Here is an 18051-nt window from a genome sequence, read left to right as displayed (position 1 = left end):
TAATAATATATAGTAATTATAATAAATAATAATATATAATTATAAAATAGTATATAGTAATTTATAAATACAGGTTTAAATAGCTGCATCTTTATATAATATTTCCAATTTTTTTAATACAAATTCTTGGAGTTATAGCAAACCTGATATATGTTTAAAGAATATAAGGAAGGTAATCACATGATTTGCATACTGTAAAAAGTGAGTTTTTATTTCTCTGCTTCTTTTCTAAATATCCTATATTTATTATTATTCCCTAATTTCTTCTAGTTAATGTAATACAATTAATTTAATAAAACAATTTGATGTAAATAAATAAATAAATAAAATATAATAAATTCTAATTGAAATATAATTTAACTCCTTGCACTATAATTTGATTCTCAAAAATGATGTATTGAGAAAGAATTTAATTAATCACTATACATCTATTTCATTTGGGATAAATTTATAGAAACATTTTACAATTTCCTCGAATTTTGTGCACGTTAAAAGATGTTAAATATAATTTTGGTCGTATGGCAAGTATAATTGCGATACTCAACAAGAACTCGTGACGAATTGAACTCGTTATTGCATTGGATTCTATTCTAATTTTAATCGTATAATCTATAAACAATTCAGTGTACTCACCAGTTGCTGCAAATAACTCTCCCTTTGGCAAAGAGCAACGTAACGTTCTTTGCCCGAGGTGGTTGACTCTAATGCATTGACTATTTGCAATTTATCTTCCTTATTCGACAAACGCCACTCTAACATCAGGCACAGAGCTTCTTGGGCAGCCTCGCAGCCTCTCACTGCCAGAAGTATACAATCGTCGCGTAGTTGCTTCATCAGCCAAGTAATAAAATTCTTCCTCCGACAGCAGCATGCCAATAAGGTGGTCAGCTATACGTAAAACAGTTATGAATTAATATCGTGTTTACACCTCGATTCCATTTATTTATGGAACGAAAATTATTTTATATTCACAGAATTTACAGAAATTATTTATTTATTCTTAGAATAGAAATTATTCTGTAGAACAATAAATGAGTCGTTTACAATCGTTTACAATCCTTAGTGATTAACTCCAATTTTTTATTTTTTTTTTTTAAATTCACTATCAAAGAACTTAATTTATGTTTAACTTTTTATATTTCAAATAAATTTCAACTTTCTGTCTTGTAGCATTGATAGATTTGGCAAACGAGCAGCTCTTATATTTATAGAATTTACAGAAATTATTTATTTATTTTTAGAATAGAAATTATTCTGTAGAACTACAAATATTTACAATTCTTAGCGACTAATTCTAATTAAAAAATTTTTTTATAAATTTACCGTCAAAGTACTTAATTCGCGATTAACTTTTTATATTTCAAATAAATTTTTGTTTTCTATTTTGTAGCATTCATAGATCTGGAAAATGAACAACTAAAATAGTGAAGCTTTGATTATATAGTAAACAGAAAATAACTTATTTATTAATACAAATGTATATAGGTAACAATAAACTGATAGTGATCTTCGTAAAAAAATTCGATTCAAGTTTATGAGAAATTTTTTGCACTTGGAGAAAAGCTTTTAATATTTAGGAAAAATATTCATCTTAAATTTTAGAAGAGGAAATTCTCTTTAAGGTCAGACAAGAATGTTTAAATTTTATTCAATTCTTATGGCAATAACTATCATTATCTTGTGCTAGGTTCGGAGCTTCCGGACCTCTATAATGAGTTGCCATATTGTGTTACTGTTACAAGCATGTCTGGAATGTAAAAAATCCAGCACGTGATGCATATGCAAATACTTATATAAAGTGTAAGCAATACGTAACATAGTAATCATTATTATCTAAATATCCATTTTCATTTATTTTATACGACTTGTAATACTGAAATATTATTTTAAAAATTCTAAACTCGAAATAGTTATTGCCACGAGTGTTCCAAGTAACAACGATCTGACTAAAATATGAAAGTTCTGAACTTTAGTTCACCTTATAAACCCTTTGCACTCGATAGGCGCTTCTCAGTCGCCATTTAATCAGATTCTAAAGATGGATGTTAATTAATATATCAAATTTACAATTATCCAACTATGCGTGGAATATCGAAGTAAAATAATTCTACGTCTTAATGTGCATACGGTTCCTTATTTACCGTTTTAAAAATATCGTCGATTTTATGACAGAAAGTCTTCGAATTATTTATTTTCCTGTAACGAAAAAATCGCCAAGTGCAAAGGGTTAGGTTAGGTTAAATTGCATAACTCTTTGTTAACGCGTAAAATTTATTTTCCTTCGTTGAAAAGATAAGTTTAGTTATATACAAAAATCTAGAATATAAGGTGTGAATAAATAGTTTATGAGACCTAAATTCCGAGCACGAATGTTTACATAAACATTAGATAAGAATTGGGGGTTTAGGCGGACTGTGCCATGTACAATCTTGATATTCTCTCTCAAGTCGGTCAGTTGCTCTAGAGGAACACTCAAAGATACATTCCTTGAGCAGTAAAAGATTTTAAAAGAGGATATATATACGTAGAATTGGAGTTTGGGTGAATCGACTTAATCCATTTGCATCCAAGCGCGGAATATTCCGCGAGTCACAACTGTTGTCTATCACCGAGCGCGGAATATTCCGCAAACCACGATAGTCGCTTATCACCGAGCGCGGAATATTCCGCGAGCTACGATAGTCGTCTATCACCGAGCGCGGAATATTCCGCGAGCTACGATAGTCGTCCATCACCGAGCGCGGAATAATCCGCGTGCTGACTTTTTCCATTACCAGTTGCTGAATATTCTTCATATGCCACAGATCACGTTTGATCCCTTTTGTGAGCATCTCATCTACATCGGTTCATTATATTCTTAACAAGTTTTACTTTTGTCGTGAAAATCCTTTTAACTGCCATTATGAGTAGGTGCTGATATGCGCATAGTGATACGGGCTAGTCGTCAGTTGAACCTCGCTGATGCCTGAACACGGCACCTTAAGTAGATCCATGATGCAAATGAGTTAAGATAGTAATTTTGGCTTCTTAACAGAATAAAATAAGCTTATAAATAGAATAATGGCTATGAAACAAGAGAGATTCGCTATGGACACGCTCTTCTGATCTTTCTTAGGCTGATTTGGACTTCTTTCATACTCTCTGACTGACACACTGACACACTCTTAACACGTTCGTCGCCCAACGCGATTCGGTTGAGTTTCTCGCGGGGCCCAAATCCTACTGTCTGAGCGCTAGAACGTTATCGGACTGATGATTTGGATGGGTCTAGTACAGACACTGCTCGTTAGATGTTGGTCAACGGACCCTATTTACAATTTTCCATTTCCTGTAATCGTTTTGAATTACCATCAGCAAACTTGCATTTTGCAAATAACCAAACGATAGAATAGAGTAGCAGACTTGGTAAAGTTTTACCACTCTAAACATATTGACAGACAATTACGAAAAATGTAAAAACACTACGACCTATTGTTCCAATTGTCCAAAATCACGACAAATGTGTTTAGACTGTTTTAACGAGTACCATGCGACATAGTATAATGTAATATTTTATCCTAAATATAAATTAACACTAGAATTATCAACCCAGACAAAATGACTGGTCCCAGAATTTTCCTTTTTGCAATCACCGAACACATACACCTGCTTTAAGAATAAAATTGGTATTAACTCATATTAACCCTTTTAGTGCCGAGCGAAAAACGGGTGCCTATGCGAAGATAACCGGACGAATTTACTAATAAAAATTTTTACCTAATTGAAAGAGCACAGTTCTTACACCCACTACACTATCATAAACATATTGTGATTACGGTCCCAAGAAACTATCCCGCGTCGAGTTTCTACCTTATTGCTCTAGCGTATACAGAGCCTCGACACCAACCAGCATAGAATATAACAAAAAGTTAAACCCAAAAACAATCTTTTAAATTCTTTTGGAATGAAATTAGACCGTTTATAACGATTTATAAATTTATTTTAAGATAAAACTTTCTCGCAATACGAAGAATAAGGCACCGTCGCATACGCAACGATATATCGTCGTTCGACACTAAAAGGGTTAAGAAAGAACTGTAATCAATATATTCACTCATATTCATCGTACCGCTGAAATTATTATAATCTGTACTCGTTATAGTTAGGTACCCATTAAAGATCGGTAGTTCTAGTGTTAATAAAAAGTATAGTATAATGTATAGTATATTTTTCATATTTTTATATTATATATTCTTAATATTTTTATGTTGTATATTCTATATTTATAATTCAATGCTTATTCCATTAAATTTCTTTTAAAAATCCAGCTGAAAATCCCATTTAACTTGAACAAGAAGAGCGTCACGCATATTTGGGTGACGGGGCCCCCACGGAAGCATACTCGTCACCCAAATATGGCTGACGCGGCGAAAGATTGCAAAAAGACTGGTTTAACCCTTTCGGTACGGAGGAGCTGGCCGCGGTTATACATTCGTGGAAGTTTTCCACAAGAGTGGTTGCACTGGAAGTCACGAAAACGTGTTTTGCGGTATTCATAGAAATCTCGAGCGTGATTGACGCTAAACTTTTCATTCGGACCGCGACAGTCATCGGTGACGTTTCGTGGATGCCGCCAATAGGTGACGGTAGTATCTAGAGAACGTTTCATAGATGCCGCCAATAGGTGACGGTAATACCCAGAGAACGTTTCATGGCCGCCGTCATTGGGCGGCAGTAGTACCGAAAGGGTTAACCGTTTGAGTCCCAGAGGGTTTTGAAAAAACACTGTCGAGGAAACCCAAACAGCGCGACCGCGCTGCCTCTAAGTGGGTACGAGAAGACCTAAGCAGCTTGATAGCGCTTCTTCTATTTTATGTCGAGAAATCCCAAGCGACGCGACAGCATTTCGTTTATATTATGGCGATGAATGGCCAAGTGGCGCGATAGCACTTCGACTTCGATAGTCGACAGTCAGCTATCGAGAACGCTCGAAATGTGCTGGGTTTTCTCGATATGAAATCTGAACAGCGCGATCGCGCTGCTTGGGACGTAACGGTTAAAAAACTCTTAACCATTTGCGCTGGAAAGACGTGTCACGCACGTCGTAATGCTTTTGTCACAGAATCGCCAACGACGTGGTATACACGTCGTTAGGCAATTGTTACAGAAACACTGGATCGTTCTGGCATACGCGTGTGTGAATTTCTTGTCACCGCAAGTGGTTGAAGACTGACTCGTCCGCGCTCTTGCATCCTTATTTAACCCTTTGACTACAGCGAACTTTGAAACGCACCGGATGTACCACACGGATAAGAATTCATTTATAATGTCCACCGAGAATGGCAAAATTTTGGGTAGAGATGCGCCCTCCGTGTCAGAAAAGCAAACTGTGTTGAGCGCTTATATGCGCCCTCCGTGTCAGAAAAGCAAACTGTGTTGAGCGCTTATATGCGCCCACCGTGTCACAAGGGCAAAATTTTTGAGCTCGTCCCACAGTAGCCAAAGGGTTAAACCATTAATTCTGTCCTCTTCCATACCCAGGCTTTCTTTCCTAATCATGCCCCTTTCCCACGCAACCTCAGTGGACCAAAGCACTTCAACCACTCCGAACGTATCCCTAAACTTTCATTCGACTTTGTCATAAATATTCTTTGCAGTCTATCTTCTTGCACACGATCACTTTCGTTCTGAGTCCAAACACTCTTGACATTTTTTCAGGGCCGTACTCATCCCAATCCTATATATATATCCTATTTATATTAATATCGTAGTTATTTTATAATTATAAATCCATAATCCCAATATCCTCCATTTGTTTCTGATAAGCATATCAATTATCGTATATTTTGCGCCCCAATTAATGAAAAGACAAAAATTTTTGTTGGATGACTAACGATTCGTTGGCCCTTAGTTACTAGAAGGGCCTAGCTAATAAGCGCAGACCAATTTCAAAGTCCAAAGACAACTGACTCATTTCTACTTTCACTAAGGGCCAATGGTCATCTTCACCCCAAAAAACTAACATTATATAAGCCTCTACAAAATTTACAAAAGGCCAGGTTTAGTTTCTTTTCGTCTCCGCCGATTTGTATTTTTCCAACGTAGCCTTGTTGTTAGAACCTGTATTTTATATTGAAATCTGAGTTCCAACATTTTTTATATTGTAACCTGTGGCGATTTGTTCTTACAATCACAGAATTGTCTCAACTTATATCCGTGGTTGTAAGAAAAAACACAGCATATCACATATTTTCGTTTTTGAAACATCGCTGTTTGAACTTCTGACCGTGAATTATTCTTATTGGCAATTGGTTGAACTGTACAGCCTGATATAAAATTTGATTTTATTAATTTCTTTCGATACATACGTAAATGTGCAAATAAAATTTTGCAACCCGATCGATGAAGAAACTAAAATTCTTCTAAATTGTGAGTGTTTTGTTTTATAACCGCAGATATACCTTATTCGTTTATCTCTAAAAACGTATTCTAGATAAAATTTAAGAAAGGGAGAAAATATAGTGTTCAATACAGAAACAGTTTATACATTTTTGGAAAAATCTTTTGATAATATTGTCGGTACCCTCTAAGTGTTCTATTGTAATTATTCGAGTAATATATATGCACTTATGTATTAGCAGTGTTTCCAAATTTTCGTCAGTCGTGACCTTTTATAATAATCGTATCATCTATGACCCCTGACTCGTTCTTATATATGGAAGGTAAAGTAAATTTAATTATATAAAACAAATATATTAAAAATAAATATTTTTGAGTGTAATTTTAAATTAATATTTAATTGTCTGCCATCATACATGCGTCTAATATATTTAAAAATATTTTTAGGACTGAACTTAACACCGGATAGGGACTAGTGCATTTGAGTTATCATATCTCATAATACCCTAACTGTGGTATAAATCTCGTGGTATCTATTAGTTTGATGTTAATCGAAAAATATTTTAACCTAAATGTTCATGGTTATTCGTGTGTTATTTATTTTTTTATTTAAAATATGAAAGTTATATATATATATTAAAAAAAAGAATTGAATGATTTTCAGTAAGATACAATTCAACATAATTATTTTCTTTTGTAGATAGATGCATAGAGATCATTTAGTTTTTTAAATGAAAATATTCTTTTTGATATACTAATCGATATAACATTATTTGGTACAAAAGAAATTATTTTTATTAAAAAATCATAAATTTAAGAGATATTTTCATCTAATAATAAATAAAGTATCAGAATAAAAGTAAATAATTTTAATTTTTTAAATGAAAATATTCTTTTTGATATACTAATCGATATAACCCATTATTTGGTACAAAAGAAATTATTTTTATTAAAAAATCATAAATTTAAGAGATATTTTCATCTAATAATAAATAAAGTATCAGAATAAAAGTAAATAATTTTAATTTTTTAAATGAAAATATTCTTTTTGATATACTAATCGATATAACCCATTATTTGGTACAAAAGAAATTATTTTTATTAAAAAATCATAAATTTAAGAGATATTTTCATCTAATAATAAATAAAGTATCAGAATAAAAGTAAATAATTTTAATTTTTTAAATGAAAATATTCTTTTTGATATACTAATCGATATAACTTTATTTGGTACAAAAGAAATTATTTTTATTAAAAAATCACGAATTTAAAAGATATTTTCATCTAATAATAAATAAAGTATCAGAATAAAAGTAAATGATTTTAGTTTTTTAAATGAAAATATTCTTTTTGATATACTAATCGATATAACTCATTATTTGGCACAAAAGAAATAATTTTTATTAAAAAATCACGAATTTAAAAGATATTTTCATCTAATAATAAATAAAGTATCAGAATAAAAGTAAACTAATATAATGAAGTAAAAGTGGATATAAAAGAATGAACAGTAAACATGAAAAAAATGAATTATCGTGTTATTACAATTATTGATATTAAAAAAAAATTCAAGGTTTCTAATTAAGGAATTATTAAAATTTTATAATTCACTTAGTAACAGTAGCGTGGAATTTGAATATGCGTGTATACGATTAGAAAAGAGGCTTGTCTAGTGTCAACATTTTAGTGGCCAGTGGCTCCTCCTCTACGGTATCATGTGATTTCCAACAGTTAGTTGCCAGTGACGCCACCTTGACGTCAATTGTTTTTCGTTTCTCACTGACTCCATGCCACGTCAATCGAATCGTTCCTTCGTAAACGTAAACGTGTTAACTCTTCGTATCAAGTATACTTTGTATTCTGATCCGTTCTAATCTTTTGTTCGTTCATTTTTCAGTTGGTTATGTATCGTTTCACCGACTGTTTTTACGTATCAGGAATAGAAGCTAAAGCAGTGGGAACTGTTTTAGAAGATAATTATGCGGAGAATAATTGGAAGATAATTATGCAAACGTCAAGAAAATAAAAGTCCGTATACGTGTATGCCATCTTAATGAACTCTTCAGATATTCAATATTATTACATTATTTTGCATACATAATATAAATCATATTTTTCTTGATGTGTACGTACGTATAAATATGTATGTAGATTTATTCGGGCAGTGAAACGTTAAATAGGTTAGGTATATTAAACTTAAACGAATGCATAATGTATAGGTAAAATCATGGATTCTTTTAAACAAGATAAATAAATCATATACGTACATTTTCCTTAAGCTCAAGAGTCTTGTGTTTTGTTAATTGAAATTAGTAAATGCAATAAGTATTAAAGTACGAATAATACAAATTTTGATTTAATATCATGACTATATATTAATATTTTAATAATATGACGATTATTATTTATACGTTCATTAAGTGTAGCGGTTGACGAGTTAATAACATATGATTATGTGTATCGTCACCAGTCAGTAAAATGCAGTATGCATTTATTCTATCATATAAAGAGTACTCTACATAACGTATAAATTTTCATTTCCTGTTTTATGACTACAAAATAATACGAAGATATATGTATAGAAGTTTTTAAAAACTTTGTCAAAAAGTTATAAGAAAAATAAAGCATGTGAGAAAATTAGAATTAAATCAGAATTAAATTAGAATTAAATCAGAATTAAATTAGAATTAAATTAGAATTAAATAAGAAAGAGAAAGGACGAGAAAATTATAATGACTCTATTTTTAACGTGAAATAATTTTACTAAAATTAATATTCCAGTTGAATAAATTCTATAATAGCATCATAATAACATTAACGTATTATCCGATTTATCCAGTAAAAGAATTTGTTATATAACGTAATTAATTCACTAAATCGATAAGTACACAAATACCATTTACCAATTTCTGACCCATAAATTTAGGATAATTATTCGTAACTAAAATCATTTAAAGAAAAGCATAATTTTCATATTTTAATTATTGTCATATTATAAATATCTTTCTTTTTCAATTGCATCATTATTATATAATTAATATTATAATAGACCATTCGATATATTTAGTTATAGTAAATATTTTTAGTTAAATTAGTATGTTTCTCGGCAAACAATCCTATTGGTTTTTAATAAAAATTTATTCTATTATTTTTATTTTTATCCGGGGTTTAGAGCCGTATCAACCACTGGGTGGATTATTAGCAACTCAGAATCGGGTTTATAATTGGTTATACACTTAGGTGATACAGTGTGTTTTGGGTTGATCTTTTGTCCTTCAGAATGTCTTTCAGAGGGACTTATTTACCATAAACTGTGTATAATTGAAATATTTTTCATACATTTAGCTTAAATTATTATAATATTTGATAATATCAAAAATTGATAATATAATTTTCTGCAAATAATATATATAAATATATAATCGATTACTGGCTGCAATATTTTAATTTAGCAGCTTTATTCTTCAAACACAATATTATTTTCTGCTTTTTATAAAAACACATCGATGGTAAGGTATTAAAAATACTAAAATTTGTAATAAAAAAGAATAATAAAATTTTATGTAACAATATTATGCGTAGAACTTTCTTTAATTGTGTCCTGAAATTGTTGGACAATTATGCACTAATCATAATTATTGATTGCATCGTGTAAAATTAATATTCTTTACTAATTATACTTTGATATAATTAACTCGAATCACTCGTGTAATGAAACCAAGAAAATGATATTAATGAAGAAAATGATATGAATCATTAATCTTAGCACACTTTCTCTTCCCTTGTATAATTTTTAATAACAATTTTATAGAAATTTGTGTGAACTAATTTAGTGAAATAATTATTTCATTGTGAATTAAAAAATTACGAATTTAATTTATATCACAGACACATTTTAAATACAATTAAAGAAACGAATGAAATAATCGAATATTAATATTCCTTAATATTGTTTTAATAATTTATAAACAATTTGAAAATATTTGAAATTGTTAGATTCAAAAATTATAATTACTTCCAAGAATTCATATAAATATAATACAAAATATCAAATATTTTATACGAAAAAAAAAATAATTTCGTATGTCCTTATTATGTAACTATATTTTAAAGAGTATATAAGAAAAAGAAATAAAGTTACAATAAAAATAAAACTATATAAATATTAGATAATTAATATGAAAATTATATAATATAAAAATAAAACTATATGAATATTAGATCGTTAATATATATGATTTAATAAAATATTTAAAAAATCAAACATACAAATATTTTGACTTAACCATTTGCGATATTAATTAATCGATATTAATTAACCCTTTGCACTCGAGAGGTAACTCTCGTTGTCAGTCACCGTTTGTTTCAATACCTGGAAGCCTGAGTAACGAGTATGAGATATTACTAGATTAGAAATAACTCCACATGAAATATTGAAATGAAATATACGTGATTTTCTCTTTTTATTTCAACATAAATGGTATCACTGAAATAAGAAAAATATAAGAAAAGCTTCGAATTGTTATATCTTCATAACGAGGAAATTTTCCAGTGTACAGGGATAATAATTTGAACAACCAATTGCATTTCCTATCACTTTAAACGTGGAATTGGTACTGTTAATTTTAATCATCTTACCATTATTCGATACCTTTCCTAATCCTTTGGACTCGAAGACTTTTTCGTCGTAAACAGCAATTCGAAGCTTTTCTTAGATTTTCAAAAGCTCGCTGATACTCTTTATGCCAAAATAAAAAAAGAAAATTGTGCATTTGTATGAGAAATGAACGAATAGAATTATTTTATTTCGATATTTCGCGCGTAGTTGTTAATATAATTATCATTATTCATTATTTGAGTTATAGCATTGAAGCAAGACTAAGAGTCACCTCTCGAGTGCAAAGGGTATTTCGCGCGTAGTTGTTAATATAATTATCATTATTCATTATTTGAGTTATAGCATTGAAGCAAACGGTGACTAAGGGTCATCTCTCGAGTGCAAAGGATTAATATGTCAAATTTAAGATAATGTAACGGTGTTCGAGGTATCAAAATCAAATAATTCTACGTGTTAATTATTATACGATTTCATATTTACTGCTCAAAAAATTATCATCAGCTTTATAGCAGAAAATCTTTAAATCCTACTCTTCTTTAGCCAAAAAATCGTCGAGTGCAAAGGGTTAATAAGCCAAATGGCTCAGAGGGATAGTACAATAAAAATGTTTAAATGTAGAGAATATTAATTATAAAACGTAATATACACTGTGAAGATCAAACCTAAATTAATCGATAGAATAGTCCGATAAACAGAAAATGATAAAAATTACTCACCATTTCACCAAATAATTCTCCTTGATCAGGGCAATTTGGGCTGGATGGTGCAACGATATGGATCCATCCACGTCTGTGCTCTCTAACCGGAAGTAGAACGCTATGGACCACGCATCTCGTGTCTTTTGCCAACCGATTTATCACGCACATTAATATCGATTGTCGGACCTTCTTTGTGCCAAAAGCTTCCTCCGGGAACGGCACTGGTTGCAATAAAGCACCAAGTTCTGGCCTCCAATCGGCATACTCTGATCTGAAAGAGGATCGATAATTAACTCTCGAGGTCTCCGAAATTTCAGTTCATGAAAACGCAATTTAAATGGAAGGTATATCATCGAAATCAGAGTAAAATGAAAATGGAAAATGGATCAACGATTATTACTGAATATTTTTTCCGATCTCGACGGAATGGGTTTTGGAATAGAAATTATAGTGATTCCATAGAATGGATATTATACTGATTCTACGTATATTAATTTTGTAATTATAGTTCTTTCTTTCTAAAACTTTTCTAGGATCGACACTCGCATAGATTTCGCAATTTTGCAACTCACGATGACTTTTTGTTCGACTTACTAAATAAATAAAATCTCCTTTTGTTAGATGCGTAAGTCTAATTAGAGTTTTGAAATTTTAGAAGAATTTTGAAATCGACATAGAAACGATTTATATCGATCTTCAACAAATTGGGAAAAATTTATTGAAATTGACGATCAACGATTACGATTTTAATAGTTAATCGTCAATGTTAATAAACGATTATAGTAAATATGTAATTTCTAACTGCGGTTAATGATTATAATTAAAATATTTAATCATCAACAAAATATTTTAATTATATTTTGTTGTTGTTTGCGATTGTAATTAAAATATTTAATCATTAATCGCAATTCACGATTAAGCTAGATATTTAATCATCGATCGTGATTAACGATTATAATTGAAATATATTATTGACGATTTCAATAATTAATCGTTAATGATAATAAATTATTATAGTAAGTATGTAATTTTTAACTGCGATTAACGATTAGAATTCAGATATTCAATCATCAATCGCAATTGACGATTAATCTAGGTACTTAGTCTTCGATCGTGATTAATGATTATAGTTGAAATATATTAATGACCATTTCAATAGTTAATCGTTATTGACAATAAATTATTATAGTAAATATGTAATTTTTAACTGCGATTCACGATTAGAATTCGAATATTTAATGATGAATCGCAATTAACGATTAAACTAGATATTTAATTTTCGATCGAGATTAACGATTATAATTGAAATATATCATTGACGATCGCCATTGATGATTTCAATAATTAATCGTAAATAATAATGAACTATTATAGTAAATATGTAATCTTTAACTGCGATTAACGATTAGAATTCAAATATTCAATCATCAATCGCAATTGACGATTAATCTAGGTAATTAGTCTTCGATCGAGATTATTATAATATATTACAATTAAAATATATAATCATCAAACGCAATTCACGATTAAGCTGGATATTCAATCTTTGATGGAGATTAATGATTATAATTGAAATATATCATTGACGATTTCAATAGTTAATCGTAAATAACAATAAACAATTACAATAAATATATAAATTTTAACTGCAATTAGAATTCAAATATTTATATATATTTATTATATTATTATTATATATATTTATTATATATTCGAATCATGAATCGCAATTAACGATTAAACTAGATATTTAATTTTCGATCGAGATTAACGGTTATAATTGAAATATATCATTGACGATTGCCATTGATGATTTCAATAATTAATCGTAAATAATAATAAACTATTATAGTAAATATGTAATCTTTAACTGTAATTAATGATTAGAATTCAGATATTCAATCATCAATCGCAATTGACGATTAATCTAAGTACTTAGTTTTATTATTATTTAGTCTATAATATATTATAATCAAAATCTATAATCGTCAATCGCAATTAATAATTAAAATAAGAATTTAATTGGGAATTGACGAGTAAGTACCAAAATAACTGTATTTGTAAATAATTGAAACTTTCTCCGAAATTTCACATTCGATTGTTAGTCTTTCTACAATTAAAAGATTTATTCAAATTATAAACTCGAAAATAATTTCAGCTAAAATCCTAACTGCATCGGAATTTTAATTTAACCCTAATTAAAACTAACAACTAATACTTTGCAATTAACATTTTTAACCAGCGATTGACGATTAATTTCTGTTGATACATCTATATTTCCGTATATCCGTGGCTATATATTGGTACAGGAGATCCCTACAGAGGGCAGTACGTTCAAATCTTTTAATACTCCAGTAGTTTGTACCTCTATCGCTCTGTAGGTATTCATTGGCTTCATTCTACAATTTTATATCTCTCCATTGAAACCGTGTGTCTGTGCGAACGTGTTACGAATTTGTTAAAATATAATTCCAAGTTTCTTTCAACAAATCTCGCTTCACGAATTTCGTTTATCGTTTAACCTAATCGCGATATTTCGATAATTAAAATTTCGTACCATCATTGAACCTCGTTTATTCGAACTCGTTGCAGGATAAATCTTTCGTATAACGAAATTCGTATAATAGAAATAAACCAATTCTCGAGTTACCCTATTAACTATGAACTTTTTATTAAATAACAAAAGTTCACGTTTGGACAAATGGATTCAATCAACCGGAGTCGAGCACATCAGGCACTAACCAAAATTTCGTTCCAACGAATGGAGTTTTTAATTGGCTTGACATTCTCGCCTATTTTGGAATCTCGTTTAACCCACTTCTCTTCGTTTGGTGAAATGTTTTAAGCGAATAGTTCTTTTATTTGTCTCAAGGAAGTGCAGGGTGCACGTGCATTCTTTGGTCCCAGAGAACCACTTATCCTTTTTATATTCGTTGATTAAGAAATCAATTAGAGATGACTAGAATTAGAAACCGGTGTCTGCGATGGGTTGGTCAACTCGCATGCATGTAAGGCGAAAATGGTCACGACCTAGTCACGTCAAGGGAGATCAAGCAATGGTCACTTGCGTTTTATTTCCATGACACGTGATATATCTTTTTCTATGGGACAGATAGAATTGACAATGACAAATTCAATTGGATAATTTTGTACTTTAAACCCTTAATCTTTTGCGGTTCTGCGTCCCAAGCGACGGGGCATTAATTTTATTCTGGTAGGTACAATGTCTCGTCTGCCATGACAAGGAATTTATTTCAACCAATCTTTCGTTTAGATTGCATGTTCGGATTGTAAGTGGAATGTTATAGTATTATTTCTCTTTCGTATCTTGCAAGTACATAATAATATATACACACATATTTATTTATATTAAATTAAATTTTAATTAAATTAATTAATTTGTATGTGTGTTTTTATATATCTTCTATTATATACACTGTAATTGTAATTATATATACTCAATTATAAATATTTATCTCTACATATATATATATGTGTGTGTGTGTATAACTCCATAAATATTATTATACGATTTTCTCTCATAAAGTTATAGCTATTCAAAGATTAACGCAGCATAGATTCAATTTTGCACATTAGTCTAATACCATATAAATTAGGTCAAATTTTCTAAAAGCATTAAACTTATTGGTCGTGAATTAACCCTCTATGGACCGAATATAATAATATAATAAATAATATAATAACGTAAAATCAACAAATATCAATCAAAAAATTCAGCAGTTTTGACAATATTGTTATAACGAATTCATATTGAAAGTTTGAATTAACAACGTTTGTACTATTGTGCCAAGATAATGTGCAATAGATAGACAAGATAATTTCCCACGCCATCTTGTGGAAAAAAGATCATAGGGGCCATAGAGGACCTAACCTATCATGATCGAATAACCGGTAAATGAAAAAGAATTAGAATTCTTAAAAATGGATGCACGGGAGATATTGTAAAAATAATTATAAATATATCGAAAGAAAAATCGCGAACTGGAGTGATGAAAACGATAACGTTGAATGCAGTATTTTAATAAAATACCCATACATTAGCATGTAACTTGAAAGTTACACAGGCCCATAGAGGATTAATTTTTATGAATTTTATGAAATTTTGAAATGGCATTGTTTCATTAACACTCTACAAAGCCCGACTTTTTATTAATTTTTTCCGGATCGTAAATCGTTCGGCACATGGAGAAATCGATGAATAAAATTACACATGTTCGTGAACTTTGCGAATGCGTGAAAGAATTCGTTATCACTGACGTACACTATGTCCCTCATTCCTATGTCATCTCAAATGCCAATTCACCAGTGTGAGGATTGTTTTCTAGTATGCGTGTGAGATGGCGTGAGAGTGGTGAGAATGGGAATAGGTTGGCAGTGGAAAGAAAATTAGGTTGGTAGTATTGTGGAATGAACATTGTGAGTACGAAACGTGAGAAAGTATAGAGAGTGCAGTTATACCCAAGTAGTGGTATTCGTTAATATCGAATAAAATATATATATAAATACATTATATGTACGTATTCATTATAAATCCACCTTAACCATTAATATTGGATGCTTTCAAATTTGCAGAATACCGAGAGAGTTAATTAGCTAATGTATTATTAAAATGGGACACCGTGTATCGCGTGTCAGAAGAATTTTCCCAGTCACCTGGATTGTGGTATTACAGCGAAGAGGACGAAAGATGACGAGATATGACGTTGTTACGACTATGAGCACATGATACGTACGCGATATTTAGCACCATCAGGTAGCAGTTGAGTGGAGGCAAAGTCGGCGACTTCCCGTCTTCCGGCACGGAACGATTGGCCACTTCGAATCTGCAATTAGACAAACCGGTGAGAAAATTCGCTTTGACGGGAATAATTCGTCGGTTTCGCCAAATTACGCTTGATCCGTGAGCCGCCAGCAGGTTTTCAACTACAATTTATCTCAGTCGACGCGACACGCTAGCTTCTTCCGCAGAGGCGTGCCTTTGACGCGTCGTGATGTATGAAATTTTAAATTTCGCGCCTTTTTTAATATTCCCGGCGCGCGTGAAGAGCTCGCGTATTCACCAGCTGGCAGGAAAATAGGAATCACGTCAAGTGGCGAATAAAAAGATTGCACTTCGAACATTTTTGCTTTCGTTCGCGCGTAACGGTATTTTTGTTAAGTCATGGTTAATAAAAGTGTGTAATATATATATCATGGATACTGCACGAAGGTCAATGTATGTTATGTGAGACGCTGAAACCAAGGATACTGAGATTATTTCGTTATATAAGAATGTGAGAATAACAAGCAAGATGTGAATCGTGTATTCGATTTAACAAATATTTTTCTTTCTTCTTTTCTGCTAATTCAGAAATGGTGGCCAAACATAGTCGTTGTTGGAATCATGTTTTGTCCATTGGAAATATTTACTAGTTACGTTTGTCGTTAGCAGCATATATACGATAGTGCCCTTTTTATTGTCGCACCTTCTGCCCGTTTATCTGTCGCGGGGCTATACACAGCAATTTTTGGAACTGCTTTCGGCTACTTTCTTTTATTTTATTCGTAAAAAGAAAGCCGAATTCTCGAAGCATTTACCTGCCCGGGTAACTGTCGCGTCGTGGACTGTGCGACAGTTAAACGGGTATATCTGTACGGTTTATCCTATGACTATAACACTGTGCAAAAATTGCGAGGGAGCACCCATAACACGATATTCTTGTAAAACGATTTCCATATCGCACGGTTTCACAAGTTTTATATTAATGTTTATCTTATTTTTTATTTAATATACGAACTGTTAAAAATATTAAGAATATTCAGAATTGTGTGGTATTACATATATATGTTTTGTATTCCTTCTAAATTTCGCTTAATTTGCACTGCGATTTAATTATGGAAAATTGTCGATTGAAAAAAGTTGTTTAAAAATTTTTAGTTTATTCGTCACTCGTAAATAATCGTAGAATTTTGACGACGAATAGGAGATACAAGTAGGAGTTATATACGTTTCTACAAATTAATCCTTTATTGGTTTACTGATAATTCCGTTTACAACTTTGAACTAATATGATATTTCCAAACTACTAATTTCTTGATTAATTTATCTTATTTGAGAAGTTCGCGCGTGATATCGAATATTCGTGAATGATTAAACTCGATCTTGTTCTGAAAAGGACATTGATTACAAAATTTGTTAATCCTGTGAATAAGTAATATAAACATTTCAAATTTTGAACCGTACTTTTCAAATACATTGTATACAACAATAATTACAATTACCTGTATTCATTAATTAATATAATATAATATAATATAATATAATATAATATAATATAATATAATATAATACAATAT

The 18051-nt window shown here is 30.7% G+C and overlaps 1 protein-coding gene across 2 annotated transcripts in view; it reads right to left on the bottom strand.

The window, feature by feature from the left end:
- Nucleotides 1-18051, bottom strand: part of LOC108556174 (C-Maf-inducing protein) — a 59127-nt gene that overhangs the window by 2158 nt on the left and 38918 nt on the right. For both annotated transcript variants that reach the window (XM_017912158.1, XM_017912159.1), the window contains 3 exons: nucleotides 16449-16538; nucleotides 11713-11965; nucleotides 634-888 (listed from right to left, as the gene is read on the bottom strand). In XM_017912158.1, coding sequence (XP_017767647.1) covers nucleotides 634-888; nucleotides 11713-11965; nucleotides 16449-16538 — 598 coding nt within the window. The remainder of the gene's footprint in view (nucleotides 1-633; nucleotides 889-11712; nucleotides 11966-16448; nucleotides 16539-18051) is intronic.

This window comes from Eufriesea mexicana, unplaced genomic scaffold, assembly GCF_001483705.2.
Source record: "Eufriesea mexicana isolate 0111107269 unplaced genomic scaffold, ASM148370v2 scaffold325, whole genome shotgun sequence".
Taxonomy (NCBI): Eukaryota; Metazoa; Arthropoda; class Insecta; order Hymenoptera; family Apidae; genus Eufriesea; species Eufriesea mexicana.
Note: the sequence above shows the minus strand (reverse complement) of the source record. Positions and strands in the feature narration are given on the sequence as shown.